At 41.1% G+C, this 24147-nt stretch overlaps 1 protein-coding gene across 1 annotated transcript in view; it reads left to right on the top strand.

The window, feature by feature from the left end:
* PKHD1 (PKHD1 ciliary IPT domain containing fibrocystin/polyductin) overlaps positions 1–24147 on the top strand; it is a 238581-nt gene that overhangs the window by 193273 nt on the left and 21161 nt on the right. The window contains exon 59 of the mRNA XM_064707121.1: positions 16007–17012. Within this exon, the coding sequence (XP_064563191.1) occupies positions 16007–17012 (1006 nt within the window). The remainder of the gene's footprint in view (positions 1–16006; positions 17013–24147) is intronic.

The following is a 24147-nucleotide window of genomic DNA, read 5'->3' as shown; positions in this document are numbered from 1 at the left end:
CTAAGCTCTGAGGTATTCTCATCCTCCTCAGTCCACACTGGCATCAATGATGTTGAGAGTTATTACCCCTTGTATGGGAGAAGTTTGGTCACTGTGAGTAGGACTGAGAGGTTACTGTTCCCCTCAAATCCTTCTTATTGATCTCTCAAATATGGAATAAAAGTAAGAGCATTGGCAAAATAAACTCTGAGGAAGCAAAGGACAGGGCTGAGTGATGCCTTCCAGTTCTTTCAGTGACTTCTTCTGCTTAGAGCAGGGAGGTGAAAAATGTGGAGAGTGCAGGAGATGCTTGGGCAGCCTTCTAATTGCCAATTTCCATTGGTGCTGCTTGCTCAAATTGTATGTAAGGGTAGAGCCAGAACTATCCTGGTTCACAACATATTCTGTGCAGAGACTTCTTGTGTAAAGTGCCTTTATACTTCTCTTAAACGTTTTTTCACTTGTTATTAAGTTGACAGAATTGAGATCTCAGTTTTAGTGGTTGTTTCCAAAGTTACTGTGTAAGATTTGGTATTACCTGGGAAAATATTAACTACCTGGGCTTGAATTATATGAAGAATCTGATTATTAAACTGGACTGTATCAGGAGGTCCTTGGAAACCCTTATTTGCAGCAGGAGGAGGAGGTGAATTGCCATGCTGGAATCGGAGGTTGGATCTGGTGTAGGTCTCTGTAGGGCTCAGCTCCTAAAAGGTAAACCTACCTTTCTCTTCCTGCTCTCTTCCTTCCTCGAAGCCATCTGAGGAGGATCTCACTGACAGCTTTTTGCAGCATAGCAAAGGGGAGTCCTACCTCCACAGCCCCCCCAGCCACAGCAACATCCAGGCAGGTAATCTCAACCCGTTCTCACTCCAGACTGGCACTGTCAGCTTGCACAAACCATCAGGATGATCTCTAAACAGCCATGGAAGCACTGCTTTGGTGAAACACGGGACATTGATCGCCCCTGATCATCCTGTTTGCTCCTGGGGTGGCTGGAAGTGCCTGGAGGTGGGACATGGATGTGGTGCCTCAGAGATGTTGTGTGTGCTGTGGTGCCACAGACCTGATCAACGTCCACATGTCCCTGGGATGCCTGCTGGATGCTCCTGCAAAGGTCAGGCATCTCCAGAGCTCTCCCAGAAGGTTTTTAATGGAGTGAGCTGCTAGCTTTTATCCTTCCTCATAATTTCATGAGGCAGAATCCCCCCACCTGCCCCAGGCAAGCAGCCAGCCTGCCACCAGCTATTCCCTTTAAAATTATGATGAAGCTTGAAATAAAACACAGTCATGGACTGAACCCTCTAACCCTCAGTCCAAAGGTATTAAGGCTGCTGGTTGATAGAGACAATATCTAGTTCTTGGAAATGTTTTGCTTCTAGCACCCCTGGATGATTAGGAAGAGAGGACTTGGCGAAAAAGATAATGATTCTGTATTTGCTGTGGAAATGACAAGTGCAATTAGAATTGCCAACTGAGTTGTGATCAAAATTCTGATTAATTACTTACTGCTATTTCACAGAGAAGAAATTAGTGCGTATCTAATTGGCGTTACTGAAATGTATTCTGCGCCTTGCTTGCATAAATTAAATGTAAAGAACAAAACTACTGCGTGTCCATGAGAGGGAGAGAAAGAGATGGAGCAAAAGTGTATGTGTGATCTGGGCAAGATCCTCAGGTGATGCAAATCAGGGCTGCTCTGGTGAAATCCCTGGATGGTGAGGCTCAGACCCTGAATGCTAAAAGAGGCACTTTGATTTGGGTGTTTACTGGGGGTCTGTGCTGTAAGAAAAGAAGAGGTCAGGCTGGAGGATCACAGCAGCCTTTCTTCCAGTCTTATCAAATCTCACTTTATCAAAACCAGTCACAGCAGTATGAAATCCTATTTTCAGCTTGTGATACCACGGCACCAACCCCCACCATACCATCAGAGACTCGCTATCGTGTGATTTTTGTTTGCTTATTTATTTCAATTTCAGCACTGCACATGCTCCAGGCACATATACAATAATGGCAATTACACATTGTACAAAGCACATCAATAATTTTAGTATGAAAGAGAAGGAAAAGGCAGAGATTCGAGTGCTTTAATCGGCAGGACCACATTATGTCAATGAAGCAGGGACACGGAGGACTGATTAGATAAATTCTTCCTTGCAGTCCCAGCACAGGCACTGAAGTGCCCACCATGTTCTGAAAATTAAATGCATGCATTAAAAATGTATCTGCATTTATTTTCCCTCTGGTGTCTTTTTTTTGGTTTTTCTAACAAACAGAATCTTGTGGAAAAGAAAAAAAAAAAAACACCCCTACATGGGAGCTTTGGCAGTGTATTTGCTATTTTTCTCTTTAAGAAAGTCAACTCGGTACCTTGATGGAGAAGGCTGTGTCAGTGGGGATGAGATGAGCTTCCTCCTCCTCCCTGCTCCCCTCAATTAATTTTTATTATTCCAGGTGAAGCAGGAGAAAGGTTGCAGAAGTGGGGAAGCAAAGAGACCCCATGGATTTGCTAATCTGTGGAATTGTCAATTTGAAAGAATTTATTCTCCTAAAGAGGGGTCTAACTTGCATACTGTAAGTGTAGCTGCACTGAATTTAAAGGGTCATTTCAATAATCCTCAAAACTGTGATGAAATCCAGCAGTCCTATTAATTACCTTGCAGCATCTTACCATTATCCTTGCCTTCCCTTGCCTTTGGCCTATCTTCATTACAGTGGCATGGAAATATATGTCCAAACCACAAATTTTTTTTTTTTTTAATTATTTCCCATTCTTTCCATAATGACCTGGTGTCCGGCCTCTTAAACAAATATTTCACTTCCCCCCACTTGAGTCTGAAAGGGCAGAGCCATCACCAGCCAGCTGTAATGTCCTTTCTTTTCCTGCCTTCCTTTCTCTCTTATCTCCGTGATCTTCTCTCCCCTGCTCCCTCCCCCCAGACAGCTTTATTAAATTCAGACCTCTACTTCTGAGGCCTCTCTGTCTGAGCTCCTGCTCCCTGTGAGACATGGAGAGTGAAATGGAAAACAAAAAAGTCAAGATTCCCTTATATTCCTCCTCTCCTCAATGTCCTTGGCAGCACAGGGATGCTTCCCACAGAACATCCTTCTGGCTGGATGATCAGGTTACTGTCTGTAGTGTTGCCAGAAATATTTATCATTTTGTGACCCCAGAGAAACAAACCATGCAAGAAAATGTGAATCCATTTTTGACAACTGACAACACATGCTTGATATAAAGTACCACCCTTTTGGGAAGGATTTGAGTTGGAAAGGGGAATTACATGTAAAGAGAATTTCCGTGGCTTTCATGGAGAGTGGTAGTAGCCCAGATTGTCTTGATAAGGCAATGCAGGTTTGAAAATGGCTTGCACCAGTTTTCCACCTGCTGGATTAGCCTTGGTACTTAGTTATGAATACTTTGTGTACTCTGACTGTGGAATGAGCCTTTCCATCCTAGTGGGATACAAACACAGCCTGCTGTCCCCTGTGACTGCCACATGAGACTTGGGAAAACAGAACAAACCCTGCCAGATGGGCTCTTTGAAGGCTCTCCAAAGCATCTTGACTCTTCATGGCACTGAAAGACACTCCCTGATGGCCCAAACCAGCAGAAATTCTTGTGGAGATTCTTGCTGACAGCTTTCCAACTGAGCTTTGCAACTGGTGTGTCAAGAAAATTAAATGTGCCCTGATATTTCTGATGACATGGAACAAACAAGTAAAAACCGTGCTTGGGCTTGTCTGATGGGTGTGTCTGGCAATGCAGGTGTTATACCAAATAAAAGCCACACCAAAATTGTCCATGCTGACAATTCTCTTCATAAAAGTTAGATAATGTAAACTATTATACATGAAGGGCATCCTTTAAGTTCCAGCAGGATGCCTGAGCTAAGAAGCCTTGGAGAATGCTGAATTGTTCTGCCTATCTAACACTGTATCGGTGCTTTTTTAATTTTTTTTTCCTGGTAAACTAAAACTCTAAAAACTCTCAAAGAAGAAAATCTGTGCAATGCACGTCTCTGGTTTCCTGTGCACAGACAATATTTTCTGACCTGACAGCCTTGATGAGGTCTTGAAGAAATTGAATATTTTTATACTTAGCCCCATAATGACAGCAACGATAAATAAACACGTAGTGCCCCAACACCAAGAGTCTCAAAAATGTTATCAACTGTCATCATTTAGGGTTTGAGCATAGGGTAAGTGCCCTCAATAACATTTATTTTCTATTTTCCACAATGATCTGGAGGATTGCCTGGTTTAGGAATGCAGCTCTGTAATTTTATTGTCAGATAGGGTCAAGACATCAGCTGTTTTACATTGGCCTCATGCTGTCATCAGCTCGACCACCTGAGGAAGTGGCGTGCTGGGAATGCATTTTAACCATCCAAACAGGGACATCCAAACCTCTGCAAGCTCAACCACCAGAAATTACAGGGAAAAGCAGAGAACAAATGGGCTTCGATTTTGCTTCCTTCCAACACCATGTGATGGGTTGTTACTTCTCTTTTCTGCTTCCCATTGCAGCTGGGGATGTTTTCAGACTAAACAAGTCCCTGAAACCTGAAACTTGGCCATCACTTATGGAAGTACCCATAACCCATGGTTAATAAATAAAAAAGTTAAGAAAAATATAAAGACAACCTCTCCACTATTAACAAAAGACTCTTCAAAGCTACTCTTTTGCTCTGGGCTTTTACAATAATAAGCTGAAAAAATACATTAGAGAGCAGACTCCTTTCTAGCCACTTCATATTTCATTTTGCCTCTCACTTGTCTATTTATTTTCACGTCTTTCCTGATTACTTCTCAATTGTAGAAAGACAACATTAGGCACAATGAGTTTTAAATATACTCCCTGGCCAAAATAACTCCAAGGGCTGTCTGAAATTTCAAACAGCTCTCTAGTAAGTCTGGAATAAAATAGAAAGGAAGTGATCCTTACTACTTAGAGCAGGGCAATCAGGACTGGTGGGTGATTTCAGTGCTCCACCAATACATTTATTATTTTTCTCCATGGGCATCACCCCACACAATGAGGATCATGTCACTCTGTCTATTCACCATTATATGAACTTGAAGCGCACTGTCTGGCAAAGCACAAGAGATGTTCCAGCTCCAAATGTATTCCTTTCCTGTTAGAGCTGTCCAGAAGGCTTGGGATGGGACAAGGACCAGGATTTGGACTACCTAAAATAACCACACATGAGTATAAAAATTATTTGCAAAGCAACCCTCAAAGCTTCTTCAAACCATCTTGAAATTATCTTAAGTTCTGAATGAACATGTCATTGGGTCACAGATATTCTCCAAGTAATTTTCAGTCCTGGAAGCTCCTCTGGACATATTCTAACCTGGGACGTTTGTCCTATGAAACCTAAAACCTAAAATGTAGATATGCTATGATTTGTGATAAAGCCCTCAAAAGTCTGATGTAACTTTGTAGTTAGCCTTGCGCAGAGTAGAAGTTTGAAATATATGACATCTGGAAATCTCTTCTGACCTACTTTTTTTTCCTCCCAAGATTCATTGTAGGCATGGTATTTTAGGATTATGCTGATAGACACATTTGATTTTTTGGAAGTGGTGTTTGAAATCAGTGTGGTTCTGTTCCTGCATCCATGTTAGCTCCAGAGGTTAGAAATATTTTTTAGGGAGTTGTTCTCTTTGCTCAACTCTTTTTGGATAAATTGTCTAATTTTAGGGATTCCAAAGTATTTTGATGAGGGCCCCCTCTGTTTCCTGTGTGAGCTGCACTGTTCAGGAGCAGACAGAGCCTCGGTTTTCAGGGTGACTGCACCTTGCACACGTGGGAGTACCTCAATGCCGTGGCTTGGTCACCAGAGCTACAAAAGCCAAATGCAGAGTTTGGTCTTTTTCAGGGTCTTTCTCAAACCATGTTTGTAGCTTGTTTATATCTCAGGGGTAGGGGAGTTTCTTTCTAATTTTTAATTTGATGGTAGTTACTTCATCTCCCTCCTTTCTCTCTTTCCTATCATTCAAAACTGAAGAAGATGGTTACTTAGAAGTGTGTACAGAGCTGTCATTTCCCTCTTATTTCTGAACATGAACATGGATTGGCCTGGCTGTCCCACAAGCCTCGTTAGCAGCATCATTAGTGCTTGTGCTCATTTTACCCAATGGCACTGGGACTTAATGCTATGGTTTAATGGCAAGGTGGTGATTGGCCAAAGGTTGAACTTGATGATCTTGGAGATCTTTTCCAAACTTAACGATTTGGTGATTCTCTGATTCTAAAGGCAGGCCTGCAGTCCAAAATATATGTCTGGGTCCCACACATAGCCGGCAGAGACAGATACCTCCAGAAGTGATACAATCCATCCAAAGAAAAGCAGGAATGAATAACCCTCTAAAAGCCTCTCCTCTCCCCCTTTCTAATGATTATTGTCTAGATGAACAGCTTAGACCAGACAATTAGCTTAGACTAGATGCTTAACATTTAGGCAGCTAGAATTAATGTGATGAATCCTTTCTATGTGCTCAGATAATGACTGTAGCCTTTGTGTCTCAAATTTTAGCTCTGCAATATGTTTTCATAGGTGTTCAGATTCTGCACAGTGCTCTCAGATTAATTTCAACTCCCAAGGCTTAAAATACTTGCCTCCCATTACTGTTCATTGTCATAAATATGTCATGGCATAATATAGCTGTCTGTACCCATAATGAAATCCTTCTGCTTTAAGATTCAAGTCCACAGCCCATACAGGACTAATATTGCTGAAAATCACCCTAATAATGTCACAGGGACTCTTGTGCTTGTGAACCTTTCTGTTGTGAGCACAGGCTCTTGGGCTGAACCTCCAGCCAAGGCAGGTGCAAGTAAGATTTTAACATATTTTTATAACTTTGATGGGGAAAGGAAAGGAAAGGAAAGGAAAGGAAAGGAAAGAAGGAAAGGAAAGGAAAGGAAAGGAAAGGAAAAGGAAAGGAAAGGAAAGGAAAGGAAAAGGAAAGGAAAGAAGGAAAGGAAAGGAAAGGAAAGGAAAGGAAAGGAAAGGAAAGGAAAGAAAGGAAAGGAAAGGAAAGGAAAGGAAAGGAAAGGAAAGGGAAAGGAAAGGAAAGGAAAGGAAAGGAAAGGAAAGGAAAGAAAGGAAAGGAAAGGAAAGGAAAGGAAAGGAAAGGAAAGGAAAGGAAAGGAAAGGAAAGGAAAGGAAAGGAAAGGAAAGGAAAGGAAAGGAAAGGAAAGGAAAGGAAAGGAAAGAAAGGAAAGGAAAGGAAGGAAAGGAAAGAAAGAAGGAAAGGAAAGAAAGGAAAGAAGAAAAGAAAGAAAGAAAAGAAAAGAAAAGAAAAGAAAAGAAAAGAAAAGAAAAGAAAAGAAAAGAAAAGAAAAGAAAAGAAGCACTCTAAAGTAATTACTATAAATCTGTAATTGCAATGTTCCCCAAAGAAATTAATATAACCTGCTGAAAAAATCCTTCACTTGTATTAGTCCTCCCAGATTCCTAAACAATTGGTTTCAAGCTCTTGCTACTTACATTTTTTTTTTTTTACCAGAAAGATGATCTTCAGATTTCCAACCTAAGCCTCCCTGGTTAAAATACTAATACTTTTATTTTGTTATCTCTGTATTGGATATGGGAAACCAGCCTTCCTCCCTAACAATTGTTATAAAAGTTCTATAAACTAATTATGCCTTTTACTATGCTAACTGAAATGTCTGCAGTCTTTCTGGGCTGAAATCGGGATATATGAAATATGTTTTATTAAATGGCATTGCTGGGGAAAAATGGCTTTTAATAATAGGGTTTACAGGACAAAAAAAATGTACACAGACTAAATATAATTTCTCAGGGAAAGTTAAAAACTTAGTAAAAGTTTGGTATTTAGTCAAAATGTGTTATTTGTCAATGAAAAAGGGAGAAAATAGAACAAATGAAAGCTTCTGTTCTGCCCTCTCAACCTATTTCTTACAGAAATCATTGTCATTTTAAAGCTTATTTCTAACCCAAATACTTCCAGAAACTGCAGGTATTTGGCATTTTCCTTCTAGCCAACTTCTAGTGGAAAATCACTCAGTCTCTTTGTGAGCATGTTCCCAGGACCAAAGAACTGTTCTCATTGGGAAGAAATGATAATAATAATAGCAGTAAAGCGGAGTTCCCTGAAAATTTTATTTTGAGGCAGTTCATTTTATGCCCTAACTTTATTTTTGCAGAAGAAAAGGATGATTTGTCTTTGCAGTGACTGCAGGCCAAGGAAGGAGAGTGAAGCTGAGAACCTCCCCATCCATAACACGATGGTCAGAATAGAGTTCAAGTTTATTTGACTAATTCTTTCACCACTTGTCAGAGAACATACTTTTGTTTGTGGTAACAAAAAAAGCTCTTTCCTCCCCCGTTTCTCCTGCGAGTAGCACAAGCACTTGTGTGGAGCACAAATTACCGTAACCATTATGATGTTTGCTGTCAAACTCATTTATTTATGCAACTGCTGTGGAAAGGCCTGGGGCCCAAAAGCAACCCTGAAAGATTTCAGAGCCCTGGTGTGGGGTCATGAAAGGGAAAGTGAGGGGGAGGGAGAAGCCTCCACTGGTTATGAGAAAGGAACTGACACAGGAAATGGTCACATATGGCACAGATTTATTGTGTCCAGGACTTCCCATTCAAAACTCATTATATCCACAGCTCAGAGCAGTGCGTGGCACAGCCACATTCATTTTAGGTCTGGCATCTGACAAAGCTGCTGTTCTGCTTTCAGGTGGTTGTGGTGATGGTAATTTTATCATTCCTAGACCAGAGAGATGGTGACTGGAATGGTGTTGGCAAAAGCTCTGCTGTTTGCTGCTCCTCATCTTTATTTTGAGCCACAGGTATTGGTGTGACTAAAGCTTCAGTCAGTGAGGTTGCTGGTCAAGGGAAGAGGAAAATCCTCTTAAAAACACCTAATGGAAATCAGGATTATCTTCAAGGGGAAGAAAATGGGAAAAGCTTTGGTAGTGATACTAGAAAAGAACTGATACTTGTGGAACAGCATGTTTTTCAAAGGTGAAATAATAGGGACGAAAATATGTTTCTCTTTGCATTTTTATTTGTCTTTTTCTGGGAGACAGGACCCATCTTACACAGAGATGACTTTTTGGATGGTGGTTAATCACTTCAAGAGGTTTGTGAGAATAGTTTGTTTGTCTTACCTGCTTCATGAGATCATCTAAAAGCTCCAGTCCGGGCTATTTAACCATTTTTGTCTGCATGCACGATGAAATATCTGGTAACGCTTTTGTCACTGCATTGGATTTGTTCCTGAAATAAGCATTATGGGGACCTTTGTGTTGTCAGGATCACTAAAATGACTAAAGTTCCCAAATCATTAATGATAATACAGAAAAAAATCGCTCCCAATTCTGTCTTTCTGATTTAGTAAAATTATGCACAAGCTGCTCTGGGCCAGTGCTGACAGTAGCAGGAATGGGTCTCTACCCAGTCCAGCAGCACTGGGGTATGGACACAGGAGCTTCCTATTGCCCCAAGAGTACAGCTCCAAACCCACTTTTGTCCCAGCCAACACAGAAGTGCCCAAAATAACTCCTGTGTGCTTTCCAAAAATTATCACGAGTCAGGAGCCAGTTCAAAAATGCAGTTTGGAGGTGATCACTGTCTTCTGGAGGGTCCATGGCTTTAATTCTATGGAAGTGCTATGCCAGCTGGCCTCAGGGACTAGAACCTGAGTTGGCACTGGTTATTTGATAAGTTTTGATGGATAAAACACTCCAGAAGCTCAGTTCCTGCTGATTCTTCTGGACACAAGTATTTTCAAGTGTGGCACCTTGTAATCCAGCAGATTTGTGGAATTAAAAGAAAAATCCCTTTATCCAACCTGGTCTGGGCACGATCTCTAAAGGGCCCTTACAGATTTACTGACCCACCCCGCTTTGAGAGGGATCAAGATATTTTCTCCTGGATGGTTTATTATTCTCTCCCCAACTTTTCATGGGTTTTTATGACAGATTAGGTGTTTTCTCTCAAATTCAAAGACCAACAAAGATCTCTCTCACTCGAGAGATTCCTGACCTGTAAATCACTGAAAGCTTGAGGAGCATTTTGGGTGAACATTGCTATACAAATGCTTGGTTCCCATACTCTTTTTGATCCCTGTTGGAGAGCATTCTGACCTTGGAGATTTGCTGGTCTCTCTCTTTTTAAAACTGATGCTTTGAGGTCAAGAATGAATTATTATTATTATTGTCTCTGGGAACTGTAAAACTGTAATTTTTTGTTCATGACTGGGACAGATATATTGTCATCTGTAATGTGTGCCTTCCCTCTGAAGCGTGGGGAGCTCTGAAGTGTTGATGCAAACCTAAAGATGTATAACTATATGAAAGTGGCAAATAACACTTGATTTTAAAGAGAATAATTAGTTTCAATATGTGTGGCCATAGCAAAGCACACAATGAATGCAAGAGCAAATATTTCATGTATTACACCTGTTTTTCTTTGGATTTGCATGTGAAAAGGAAGGGTGAATGCAGATCTCAGGATGTGTAAGAAGAGAGTTTTATGACAGACCTTCATTCAAAGGAAGCACAAATAACTGGCTTTTCTCTTCTTGGGCACCTACTTTTACAAACCTTTAAGGAACACAGTATTTTTGAGTCCACAAATGTGGCTAAAATTGGCTGGGGGGGGTGCCAAAGTTTTTTATAGAAGAACGATAAACAGGAGAGAATAAAACCCCCACACAGAGTGATGTTATGAGACTCATTTCCTTCCAAAATAATTTTCTTTAAAAGAAGGAATTAACAGCCTAAAGCAGTCACTCTATTTTTATTTACATGGTCCCTGCTATGAGTACATATTTATTTGTGTGTGTGTTCCCATGGTTTAACCCCAGATGGCAACTCAGCCTCACAGAGCCCCTCAGTCACTCAGGCCTGGTGGGATGGGAGAGAGAACTGGAAGTGTAAAAGGGAGAAAACCTGGGGGTTGAGATAAAGACCTTTAAACAGGGGAAGTAAAAGTTGTGTAAGCAAGCAAAGTAAAACAAATAATCCATTCACCACTTCCCATGGGCAGGGAGGTGTTCAGCCACTCCAGTGGGACTCCATCACAGGTTGCAGTGACTTGGGAAAATAAATGCCATCACTCCAAATGTCCTCCCCTTCCTTCTTCTTACCCCAGCTTTATAGGCTAAGCATGAACCCACATGGTCTGGGATATTCTGTGGGTTAGCTGTTCTGGCTGTGTCCCCTCCAAAATCCATGTGCACCCCCAGCCCGTTCACTGGTGGGGTGAGGAGTAGAAAAGTTTCAATTCTGTGCAAGCCCCTCTCAGCAATAATGAAAACATCTCTGTCCTGTTAACACCATTTTCAGCACAAATCCAAAACACAGCCCAAAACAGCTACTGCAAAGAAAATTAACTCTGCCTGAACCAAAACACAGCACATTTGTAAACAAACACATAAGAAACACTTGTACCACTGTGCCTTCCTCTGCAATTGAGCTCAGAATCATTTACCTTTTCTGGATTTCCAAGGTGCTATTCCTGGGCTCCTTTTTTCCCCCTTTATTTCCCATTTGAATGTCAGCAGGTCAAAAGGAACAGTTAATGCTGATGAATATTTCCCTCTCAGCAAAGATATGTGCTGGCCAGCCCAAGGCCAATGAATCGCAATTTCTAAACAGTGTCCCATTTATCTCTCCCCTCCCCCTTCCTCCCCTCCTTGCCTTTATATTTTTGTAGCTATAATTGTAGTTAAATTAGAAATAACTGACGGGCAAATGCAGTCAGATGGAAAGAAAATTGTGGGAGATTTATTTTATTTTGATAAAAAACTGACATTGCCTTTTGTTTTTGTCAGAAAGAGTCTCTATTTTTCCCTGTACCATGAATTGTGGAATCTATCACGAAATGGGTAAAAATTATTGAAGCAAATGGTGGTGTTAACCTGAAGGGGAAAATCATTAATGTTGATGTATTTCATTCAATTTTAAATGTAGAATTTATTTTATTTTATTTATTTGGCATTGGGGAACAAGGGAAAAGCCAGGAGACTTGTATAGGACTCTATGTGCCTTTAAGTCAGAACATCTATTTTAAAAAATGCTCTTCTCTTCTTCCACGTCTCTCCATTTTTCTAAATAAAGGATATGATGTGGTGATGGTGGCAGTGGTGGAGGTTTTTTCCCTAAGCAAAGAGGGCCCCCTCGGAGCATTATTCTTTTCAAATGTGAAATGAGGTGGAAAATCCTCATTTCACGACAGGAAGGACAAATATTGACACAAAGTTAATATTTGTCAGGAGCCCTAGAAGCAACCTGAGTTGCTAAAATCTCATCTAGATATATGTGCTGGTGTGTTTATGTATATAAATAAATAATAAATTTGCCTTGATGATGGGTGGAACCTGCAGAAATCAAAGTCTGCTTGCTGAGGTGGAGGAATTATCTGCAGAGGGTGAACAAACACACACACATTCCATGTATCATTTCTCTCTCTTCTTGTGTGGAGCAGAAAAAACAGGTGAATTCACGAGCCCAAAGCACACATGTCCCCTTCCTCTGCCTGGGTACACAAGATAACAGCATGAAGTTCAACAATATATGAGTATCTTCAAATTTCCCACACATGTCTAAGGACTATAGTTGACTCTTTTTTCCCCATTTTTTTCTCCCTCTCTCACACACACGTGTGTGTGTGCAAACACATACAAATAGAACCTGTGTAATCCAATTTCACCCATGGCGGGGGGATGCTTCTGGAATTTATCACTGCTATTGTTCATCACCGATGTAAATAGCACATGTCAGCTCAATATTCAGTGGTCACTCAGTATTTATTAAGTCCTGTCCACTCTGGCCTTTTTTAGAGGAAAGCCCTGGGGCAGATTAGCTGCTGGCCGTGACACGCCGCGTCACTTATCTGCTCTCATTGATTATCAGAGTCAGCTGTGGCCAGGACTCACTTTTTTCTTCTCTTCTCAGACCCCCTCTTACAAGCACCCCTGCTTGGATTTTCATGAGGAAATAATCAGATTAGGGCTTCAGTGGCGAGTTCATATGGAGTTCTCTTTCTCCAATGTGCTACTAACCGAATAAACGTGTTTTGTGGTAAATTGTAAATGACATTATGATTACTAAGGCCAGCATGGGTTTCATTTAAAAGTGATCGAAATTGCAGGCTGCAGAAATTGTGACTGGCAGATAAGGCCATTTGGAAGAAGACAAGCAGTGATGTGTGTGTGTGTGTGTGTGTGTGTGTGTGTGTGCACGGATGTGAGTGTGTGCAGGAAACCAAGCCAGCCCCCTTTGCAAGGCAGGCGGGGCCAAGAAAAGTTCTGAGAAATCATGAAATATCATCAAATCCCATTTGTAGACATGAGAAATGTCACCAGGGGGAGATGGGGTGTTTCCAGGAGAGCCGTGGATGAGATGTGTCAGCCTTTGTGGGCAGGCTGCTGGCGGCACAGCGCGTCCTCCCAGTGCTCCAGGACAATTCCAGTGTCTCTGAGCACAGCATTTCCACTTCTGTTCTGAACAGAGCTGTCCCTCACTCTCTTTTTTGCCTCCAGCACAAACTGACAGCAAAACACTACAGCAAAATACTTACACTGAAAAGCAAAAAAAAAAAAAAAAAAAAAAAACCAGGAAAAAGCAAGAAAAGGGAAGCAAATTTGTAAGCTGGTGTCTAAAAATAGAAGGGTTTGTACAGATCCCGTCTCATTTGGACATCCTCCCTGAGCAGAGCTCAACATTTATGTAATTCCATTGCTTCCCTCAGGGACGTGCAGAGGGAGAGCTCATTCTGGGGAATGTTCACAGACCACGGGCTGCACATGATGATTCCCCTGGAAATACATAATGTACAGGATCCTGGCTTTGAGATGCAACTAAAGGCAGAGCCCAGAATTATTTAATGGAATGATAGAATGGCTTGGGTTGGAAGTAACGGTAAAGATCATCCCCAGGTAGGCAGGGACACCTTCCACTGCACCACGTTGCTCAGAGCCCATCTAACACTTCTCATAGTTAATTTATTTTTTAGAAGTCTGCTATTTTTATCTAGCAGAAATTTTCACATAATGTGTCCTTGATAAGTGACGTCTTTTAGCCCTAATGTCCTCTTATTCATCCAGAAGTTTGTGACTCTTAAGGATGTTGCTGTCCCTTATTTTTTATGTGAACTGAATGCATGTCCCCATGTGCTGAATGAGGAGCACAGAGCTGGTTTGGACATTGGCCATGCTTTGCCCAACATGTTTGTGAGCACAGCTGACTAAGGAAGGAGCAGGCTAGGTGAGGGAAGGAGAATTCTAGCTGACTACAGCAGAAAGTTCCTCCTTTGATTTTATTTTGAAGAGAGGAAGGAAAAACAGAAACCTACATCTTTTTTCTAAGATGCTCCAGGCAGAAATGTTTATGTTTTTCGTGCCTGAATCTGAACCCATTTACTTTTATTCTCTCTTTATAATCAGTGGTGATCTCATCGTTACAGCTTGAGGCACAATTTCTCTCATCTTAAAGTAGACCTGTATTTAGTTAGATGGAGCACACTATAAACTTACAGCACCATTCAGGATTTTGACAAAGGTATGGAGTGGCAGCACAAGGGGGAATGGCACAAAACTAACAGGGGTGGGGATAAATTTGATATTGCAAAGAAATTCTTTTCTGTGAGGATGTTGAGGCATTTGCTGCCCAGAGAAACTGTGGATTCCCCATCCCTGGAAGTGTTCAGGGACAGTTCGGATGGGGGCCTGAGCAACCTGGTCTAGTGGAAGGTGATTCTTTGCAGGAGGCTTGGAACTAGATGATAATTAAGGTCCAACCTTACAACCCAAACCATTTAGTGAGTCTATGATTCTAACTCAGAAGACTGTGTGGATTACATCTCTTCTCTCTAGAGCCTTCCATAAAAGGATCCTCTTGACTTGTCTGCAGAGGCACTCAGGAGGGGATTTGGTGGGAAACCTTGAGATGTGTGTAATGACCTTCACCCCCGTTTTGAAAGAGCAAAGTGTTATCTAAAGCGGGTTTTGCACTCCCATTCATTGTGTGTTGCACCTACAGATGTTGCAGCTACCAAAAGAAGTCCAGGTGACATTCTGCACTTGTGTTTAAGTGACAAGATCCCACCTGTGGTCAATAAAATTATAGGATTGTAAAATGCAATCCAGATGACTAAATAGAAGTATTTTAGGGTGAATTTCATTGTTTTTAAACTGCTTTGAAGAGATGGCTGGGAAATTGGCTGTGTTTCCGTTACACAAATGTGTGTTTAGTGTGATTTCTGGTGCTGTGGGGTGTTCTTGCAAGGCACATGTCTTCTATAGACCCTGGGTCACTCGTCTCAGGTACCTCAAGACATTCCAAACAAATCTAGATACCTGCCTGTGAGGAAATGGTTGAAATTCCAGATGTCAACTGACTGTAGTGGGAGTTTGGACATTTGTAACACACGTGAGAGTCTCCTATATTTATAGGTATCTGAATCTGATGGTTTCTTCCAGCTTCTCACTCAAATGAGGTGGTTCACCACTGGAGTAGATTAATGATGTTCTGGTCCTTTCTAGTGTTTTCTGTTTGAAGTGCAGTCTCTGTGAGTGGGATGAGAAAGCACTTTGTAGGGTTAAATTATCTTTGCAAAGACTTGCAGTCACACTCTGATTCATCACTCTGCTACAGGCTTGGGACCAGGAAAAATGTAGAAGGCACAAGGACATAGGGACAAAGGGCTGGGTCAGACAAAAAGTCTGTCTTGCAATTTATGTTCTTTCAATGGATATTGTAGTTTTATATGTAGAAAGAACAAGGTGGGTGCATGTGATGTTTCTCTGTCATTTGTTTTCAGTCCTCAACAATCTTCAATTCCAGGATGTCTAGAGGTAGATGCAATTTCTACCCATTTAATATCTCTCAGTGTCCGGGCTGCTCTTAAAACTATGTAAAATTTTAACACTGACAAAGTGACTTTTAATTTGGAATGGAAAAATAAGGACCTATTTTTTTTGAGATGATGTCTGAAACATTTAATTTTTTTCCCCATCTCCCTTTATTCTCTTCCAGGAATTTACAGAGATGACAGTAAGTGCCTCTTCAAGCCCTCAGTACAAGGCTACTTCTGCAAACAGACAGATCATGCACTTGTCATCTTAGAAAACTTGGATTCCAGTGTGGATAGCCAGAGACTGTTCCCAGTGGTTACAATGACTGGTAGCTTTATGGACACCTTCACTGATGACACCTCACATTCTTCATGTCACCCTGCAGAGCATCGTTCTGCTTTCTTCTCTGTTCTGCCCTCCACCAAACTCACCACAGTTTGCTTCCCAGACCTGGCACCTCTGGCTTTCAGACTCTACCTTCTCAGTGGCCAAAACACAACCAGACTGCCCCTTGCCATGTTCTTCACTGAACCACTCAGCCTCCGTGTTTTCATCCAAGGGAATTATGTCTCTCCGACCCCATCTTCTTTTTCACTGAACTCAGGGGCAGGGGCCAATTACTTCAGCTTTGAGGACAACCTTCTCTATGTTCTCCTCCATGAGGAGGAACCTGTGGAAATAGTTGCTGGCCTTTCCCTTCTTGTGGCTTTCACTGTAACTGGGGCTGCTGGGGAAGAGGGTGAGGAAACCATAGCACATCGATTGGCTGATTTCTTGAAGATTGGTCATGACCAAGTCAGAGTGGTCTATAATGTGCTGGGAAGTGAAAGCACTTTGCAGGTAATCTCAGCCAATGCCAGCAAAAAGAGATATCACTGTCCTAACATGGCATTTTGCACAGCCTTTCAGAGCAGATACAGCCCACAGGAAGAGGGGACACAACCAGGGAGCAGCCAGATTCTGCATCCACCTGATGGGGCTGGTCCATCCAGAGTGCTGATCATTGAGCTTGGGGATCTGCCGGGTCATCCAAGAAATGAGCTGACAAGTGACAGCCTAAAGAGCTTGGCCAGAACAATTATCAACACTCATCAGACTGGAGACCTTCAGAGTGGTCTTGGCTTGCCAGTTGACACCTTAATGGTGACTCAGTCTGCTTTGCTGTCCCCAAGAGAAGGTAACAGTAGGTAAGTAGCAGATGAATCATCATCAGATTCTGATTTAAGTGTAGCGAGGTACTTTGTCTATTTGATGTATTAAGTTCTCCATTGACTGAAATATGACTAACCATGATGAAACATGTTGTAAAATTTCCATGACTTGCCCAGAGAAGCTGTGGCTGCCCCATCCCTGGAAGTGTCCAAGGCTGAGTTGGACAAGGCTTGGAGCAACCTGGTCTTTTGGAAGATATTCCTGCCCATGGCAGGGGATGGAACACAATCACCTTTAAGATCCTTTCCAATTCAGATAATTCCATAATTCTGTGATGTCAAAGCTATGCCCAAGTACTAGCTGGATCCCCAAGCATCAATTACCTTGTTTTCTGTTGATGCTCATGAATCTCTGGAATGCAGAGATGTCAGTGGTGCCTTAAATGAGGAACAGAAATCCAGGAAGTCTGCCCTGAAACTATAGAGAATTGGGTTAATTCAGGCTAATATAGCTCTTACATTTTAAACAATTACTTATATGAATGTCCATAAATTGATGTGGCAGCAGGGATGTGTTATTTAAGATGAGTAGCTGCCTTAACTATCTTGAAGATCTAAAAATTTATTCATATACTTTTAAATTTAAGGCTTGCAGGATAGAAGCCACTACTCTTCACCTTGATACCTTAGCATGGACTCTAATTGTTGATTATTTTTACCTAAAATTCCAGAAATCCATTTGGTTTTGATGATCAGGAGCTGGACACATCCAATACTACCTGAACATGTGCCTAGATGTTGGATCCTGTTCCTGTTCTTTCTGTCACAAATACTTGCCCATTTCCTCTTGTCAGCCTCTACCTCCAGATTCCCATGAGAGAACCTGGTTTCTTTCCTCCACTTTTACATCAGTGGGCATTGACTTTTCCTCCTCCTCCTCCAGATACCTTCAAAGTAATCAAAGCACCTCCCTGTCTGCTTTGGAAAAAAAAATCAAAATATATTTGGGTTCTGGCAACTGTTTCTTTCTTTCTCTTTCTTTCTTTCTTTCTTTCTTTCTTTCTTTCTTTCTTTCTTTCTTTCTTTCTTTCTTTCTTTCTTTCTTTCTTTCTTTCTTTCTTTCTTTCTTTCTTTCTTTCTTTCTTTCTTTCTTTCTTTCTTTCTTTCTTTCTTCTTTCTTTCTTTTCTTTCTTTCTTTCTTTCTTTCTTTCTTTCTTTCTTTCTTTCTTTCTTTCTTTCTTTCTTTCTCTCTCTCTCTCTCTCTCTCTCTCTCTCTGTTTTCTGAATCTATTTGGAAGTGGGCATGACTGAAAGTCAAGGTTTTCTTCTTGGCATATTCCCCAGCTTTGGACATTTTTAAGATTCAGCTGCACAGGGTGCTGAGCCACCTTGACAAAACCATGATTTTTCCAAGAAACGTTCGACCACAAGATCATTGAGGTCTCTCCCAACCCAGTATTCTATTGTTGCATGGAATTGATGCTAAATGCAAAAGTATTAAATGGTATTAAATGGTATTAAATGGTATTAAATGGTATTAAATCCTCTTTTCTACTGGCACAATTCAATGATTCCACTAGCCCATTCTCCCACAGAAACAAGAGAGCTTCCTGGTCTTCTGTTTGCTCACTGTATTCTTTAACTCCTTTTCAGTTCTGACTTTCCAGACCCAGTTCTCTCTGTTTGCCCAGGTCCTACATCCCACATGACGTGGGCCCCTATGCTTGACTTTTCTGTTGGTAATTTATCAGCCACAAAAACTCCCATGCTTTTCATCAGTAGTGACTTTATATTCGTATCTCCATGCAGATACAGCAACAGACCTGCATCTCATTTTGACAAAAGAACACAGGATACTCTTTTGCTTTACAATAATTTCCCCCTGGATCTCCCTTTTGAGCCCTGCCAGTCACAGAGTTTTTGGTCAGTTTTGTACATACTAAATTTTATTGATATTCAATACCAGACTCACTTTTTTAAGGTCTTTTTTCCTTCTCGTCTACAGCAACAAGCAGCCCTTTCTCTTCCTCCTTCCTCTGTCCCTCTCTTGCTCTTTTCAGCCTCTTACAGCCACAATTTGCACAGCCCAGATGTCAGCCCTTGTCTGTAGAGGAGTCTGTGAAGAGCAAGGCTGGGATGGGAGCAGACAGCAGTGTATTTCAGCATCAGATCCTGAAACTGTATTAAAAGCATATGGGTAATATGAAAAAGGTAATATCCCATCTGTTTTTAATAGGGGACAGAGGATTTGATGTTTGGCCATCTTATTGTGTACTCTCTTGATATTGCATAATGTTATTTTTTGATGTTGTGCACTACTGAGGATTATCCAAGTATAAGTATATTCCATATATTCCATCTATGCAAGAAAGAAATTGGATTTGTCTAAGAATTACCCTCTGAAATTAATACCACATCCTCTCCCATTTACTGCTGACCCATGGACCATCCTGATGTCTGCCAGTGATACAAACTCTGTTCACATGCTTAAGTTTTCTAGTAGACCTTGTGTGGTTCGTGGTGGAAAAGCAGCCAGAAGGAGGACAATGGTCTGTGACTGTAGGAATCATTTTTTTGTTGTTTTGGTTTTGGTTTGTTGGTTTCAGCTGTAGGTGGTTTTTGTTTGTTTGTTTGTTTGTGAGTTTGGTTTTTTTAGGGGGCAGGATATTATTTTTGTTTTCTTTTGGGTTGGGTGGGTTGTTTTGTTTTGCTTTGTTTTGTTTTGCTTTGTTTTGTTTTGCTTTGCTCTTGTGCTTTTGGTTTTGGGGTTTTGTTGTTTTTTTTTTGTGGTGTTGCATTAAGTTCAATGAGGAATTCTTAAGTGCAAGATCAGATCTTAAATCAGGACCGATTCTGAAGATATACTGCATTTTTGATAGCTGAACCAACATCAGTGTTGTGAGTGGGGTTGTTTGTGTTACACTGAAGGACACTGCAAAATGGGACAGCAGAAAAATAATGTGGGAAATTTAACAGTGGGTAGTGGGGTCCTGGTACAGGTTGCCCAAAGAAGCTGCAGCTGTCCCTGGATCCCTGGCAGTGTCCTAAGCTAGGCTGGATGGGGCTTGGAGCAACCTGAGCTAGTGGAAGGTGTCCCTGTCCATGGAAGGGGGTGGAACTGGATCATCTTTAGGATTCCTTCTAGCCCAAAGCATTCCATGATTTACATGATCCCAAGACATGATCCCAAGAGACCATTTTAAGGAGGGAAGCACCATCTTCTCTGTGCCAGCAAGGAAACCTCAAGGCTGCCTTTTTTTTCAGGCAGAAATGACATCTCCACGCTGGGACTGCTCTCCCAGCTGTGTTTTGTCTTCCTGTCTGTGCACACTCTGTTAAAAGATTCCAAGCAGCATGGATCAGGAGAGATCCCTAGGATGGAGGCTGTTTTATTACACATGCAAGAGCAGTGCTAAAAGCCTTGGATTCACTGTCCCAATTATGGGAAGACCTGGGATCTTTATTGAAGAGAACACTCACATCACCAGATCATAGGACTGGCTCAGAACTCACCCACCCTCAGCTGCTTGGGCTCCTCTGCACTGTTATTTATTGCTCCCCATCAGTCATAGCTTTTCTGGAATTACTCATGGCTGACATTTCCGATGCAATAAAGCCACAGATAACCTGTGAAATGAAATCAGGGTTTTCCTGTTGGGACATGTACTGTCCCCAGTGTCTATCCGTCTCCATTTAAGCAGCACATGCTGGCACAGGCACAGATAATGGGGCTGGGATTACAAGTCAGACAAAGTATTCCATTGTATTTTTCTGTGGAAGGAAAAAGGGAATATTTTCACACCTGAGTCATGCGAAACCCGGTTGGACCTTCAGAAATACACAGAACCTGCACTCCTGCCAGGCCCATCTCCTTGGGCTTTCAAAGCAGTGAATTGTCCTGCATCATTATCATTCTCAACAACTCTCAATTTCAGAGAGACCTTTTCTCTCTGAAAGGAGGTTGGAGCCAGGGGAAGTTTGATCTCTTCTCCCAGGTAACAAGCAACAGGAAAAGAGAAAATAGCCTCAAGTTGCAAAAAACTCCCATCAAGGGAGGTTTATGTTGGATATTAGGGAAAAAAATCATTGACTGAAAGAGTGGTCAGGCATTGGGACAGGCTGCCCAGGGCAGGGGTGGAGTCACCACCCCTGGAAGTGTTCAAGAGGTGAATGAATGGGACATTTGGGGACATGGTTTGGAGGTCAACACAGTGGTGCTGAGCTAATGGCTGAACTAAATAGTATTAGAGATATTTCCCAACCATAATAATTTTATGGTTTTGTAACACAACCACAACTAAAAAAAGATCTTTAATCAGCACAGATTGGAGGTTCATTTGCAGCCCAGGACAGTGAGGGTGAAGGGGAGCCTTGGAAACCCTGCTGTGGTAAGGTAGTAGTCAGTAGGTCTGTATATCACACTGCCAAGCCTTTAAAAAATATGGCTTGTCTTTTATGATTTGAAGTGCTTATATACAAGATTTTAATTTAACTCCTTTGTTAGGGTCACTTCAAGCACGGCTCATTAATTTGTCAAGAGAAGACAGAGGTGATTGCTGTGACTGCTATAGTCTTGCACAGCTGGAGAGTCAGAGATGTCTATCAGTTTATCTTCCAGTAAAATGCCTGTGTATAATAGATACTGTGATGTATTTACAGATAGAAATCCCTGGTTTGCAAAATCTTCCTAATATCAATATAAATAAGACAGAACAGGAAGCACAATGATAATATATTGTGTATCTTTGTGCAGGTGCCTTTATACAAAATCAGGAATATAATTCTGGGCAGTTGTCCAGAAGCCATTTAGTCCCTATCCTCACTCTACTTCAGGGTGCTTTGCTCCTTCTTAATTGACCTCTAACTGGACACAAACTGAATTTGGTTTTTGTTGAGAGTTATGTTTGAGGTAGCATATGAAAAATGGTGCTTGTGCAGGAAATTTGAGGCTCACAGCAAGGAATAAAAGGGAAGCAAATTATCAAAGAATGGCTCATTCCAATGGCAATTCCCATGCAGAGCACTAAATGAGATATTACAACTAATTCCCTGTATCACATGGCACATATGCAGGCAGCAGGAGTGGAGCTCAAACTAGATGAATTCTGACCCCTCCTAACACCAAAGTTCTTGGATTTGGTAACTTTTGCGAAGATTTTAGGCAGGCTGCTCTGTGGAATTGCACAGGGTTTTATAAAAAAGACTTGACATCTCTTTTCCTGCATAAGTATACAAGTTTTTCCTCCAGTGAGCAGGCAAAGGCAGGATGCTAAAAATCTCCATGTCAAGAACTGCAGATATTGTAGCACCTGAGGTTATTTCAAAGTTTTATTTGCTGCACTCCTCAAGTGTGTGAAGGTGTGGAAGCGATGATACTCAGGAGCTTAAAGTAAGCTTAAAATCTGCTTTAGTTTAAACTTATTTAATTTTAGGTTAGATATTCACAGAGTTAGACTTAGGTTAAATATTCAGTGTAGAGAGCATATTCTTGTGTAAAATATGTCAGTCACTCACAGCTGATGTACAAAAAAGGACAAATTCAGTTCAAGTAAAAGGAAAGACATTTAAGATGGTCATGGAAACTGAGTTTATTTTAAGAAATAAGGAAGAGAATCATAAAACCATTTAGTAAAGAGTTTGTTTAACTTGGCAAAACAAATCAGGAAGATATGATTCTATCTGTGAAAATATGTTGCAAAAGTAAATACCAGTCAGGAATATCTTGATAGTAATGGACAATGACAGCACAGGAGCAAAAGCATATAAGGCATTGAGAGGTAAATTTGCACTTAAAAATAGAAGCAGGTTCCTTCTCAGATAATGAACTGGAAGAGCCTTGCAATAGAACTGGAAAGAGAACATTTCACATTTCCATTCAAGACTATTTTCTATATTTTTTCTACACACGGCCAAAATTATATTATGAATTTTATTTATTTATTTTATTTATTTACTTAATAGTTTGGGGTTAGTTGAAGTGGCCAACATCTCTTTTACAGTCTTGTAAAAAGGTCGGAAAGTCCACATGAAAAACCTATAGGGTTTTCCATCAGAGGAAATTCTGGTTCTGTAATGGGTTTTTTATGGGTATGATGGGATAAGAAATATCATGACTATGAAGTGGGCGTTAACACTTGAACAAAAAGTGTCATGTCAAATAAAACTGTTGTACTTTTGGAATCAATATGAATTTTTTATTGTCAATTCAAAATTCTTTTCCTAGTGGGAAACTTAGTTGTGGGATGGGCCGGAAGAGGTTGATGGTCATTGGGAACTTTGAGACTCAGACACATCTTCCCACTGTGAAAGTGGTGACAATGGATGTAAAAAGAGTTTATGTGAAGGCATTCGGTGTCAATAGAATATTTATCCGTCTCATCAATAGTGAAATTTTAGTCTGTTTCTAATTTTTTGCTTCTGGTAGAATTGAAATTGGCCATCAAAACTGAATTGTCCATTTAAGGAAGGCCCAGTCATACCAGGGATGATGGTGCCACAAAATGTCTTTAATTATGTAGAGATTAGACCCCAGATCTACTGTTATAACTTTTTTTTTCCTTCATATTTAAATCAAGGAAGGAAAACTAAGGAGGTATCTTTTGACCTAAGAGCATGGTCAATAGAGTAACTGAATTGCTGCTTAAATGTAAATGTTTTTCATTCAGACTGTTCCAAACAAGCACAAAATATGATGTCTGTCCATAAGACTGTTTGGTTTTGAACGGGAAAATACCAAAAGCAGCCCTTCGTGTATGAGCCTTGTGTGAAGCCAGCATTTCCCTTGCAAGTTTTCCAACAAATATCCAAACTACCATCCATGGATCTTCACACTGGCTCTCTAATAATAGTAGATAAATGAAATAACAGTTTTCCACCACTGCTCTTCTGGGCAGGAGCCATTCTGTCAGTGTAGGGTTAAGAGGGTCTATCACCAAGACACATTTCACCTCTAAGCCTTAAATTTCAAAGTAAATTTCTGTTAATATCTAGTGTACATGGTGAACGTATCCAAGAATTTGTCATTCCCACTCAAAGGTGACAGCTGTGAATAACAAGATTCAGGCAAGTAGGAGTCCTACCCTCCATATAGCTCTGGTTGCTTGCTCTGACAATGGCTTTCCAAAACTCAGCTGGCTCCTCTGCAGGAAAGGAGCAGGAGGTAAGAAAGGTG

The sequence above is a fragment of the Zonotrichia leucophrys genome, chromosome 3 (assembly GCF_028769735.1).
Source record: "Zonotrichia leucophrys gambelii isolate GWCS_2022_RI chromosome 3, RI_Zleu_2.0, whole genome shotgun sequence".
NCBI lineage: Eukaryota > Metazoa > Chordata > Aves > Passeriformes > Passerellidae > Zonotrichia > Zonotrichia leucophrys.
The sequence above is the reverse complement of the archived record's forward strand: the minus strand, read 5'-3'. Positions and strand labels throughout refer to the sequence as shown.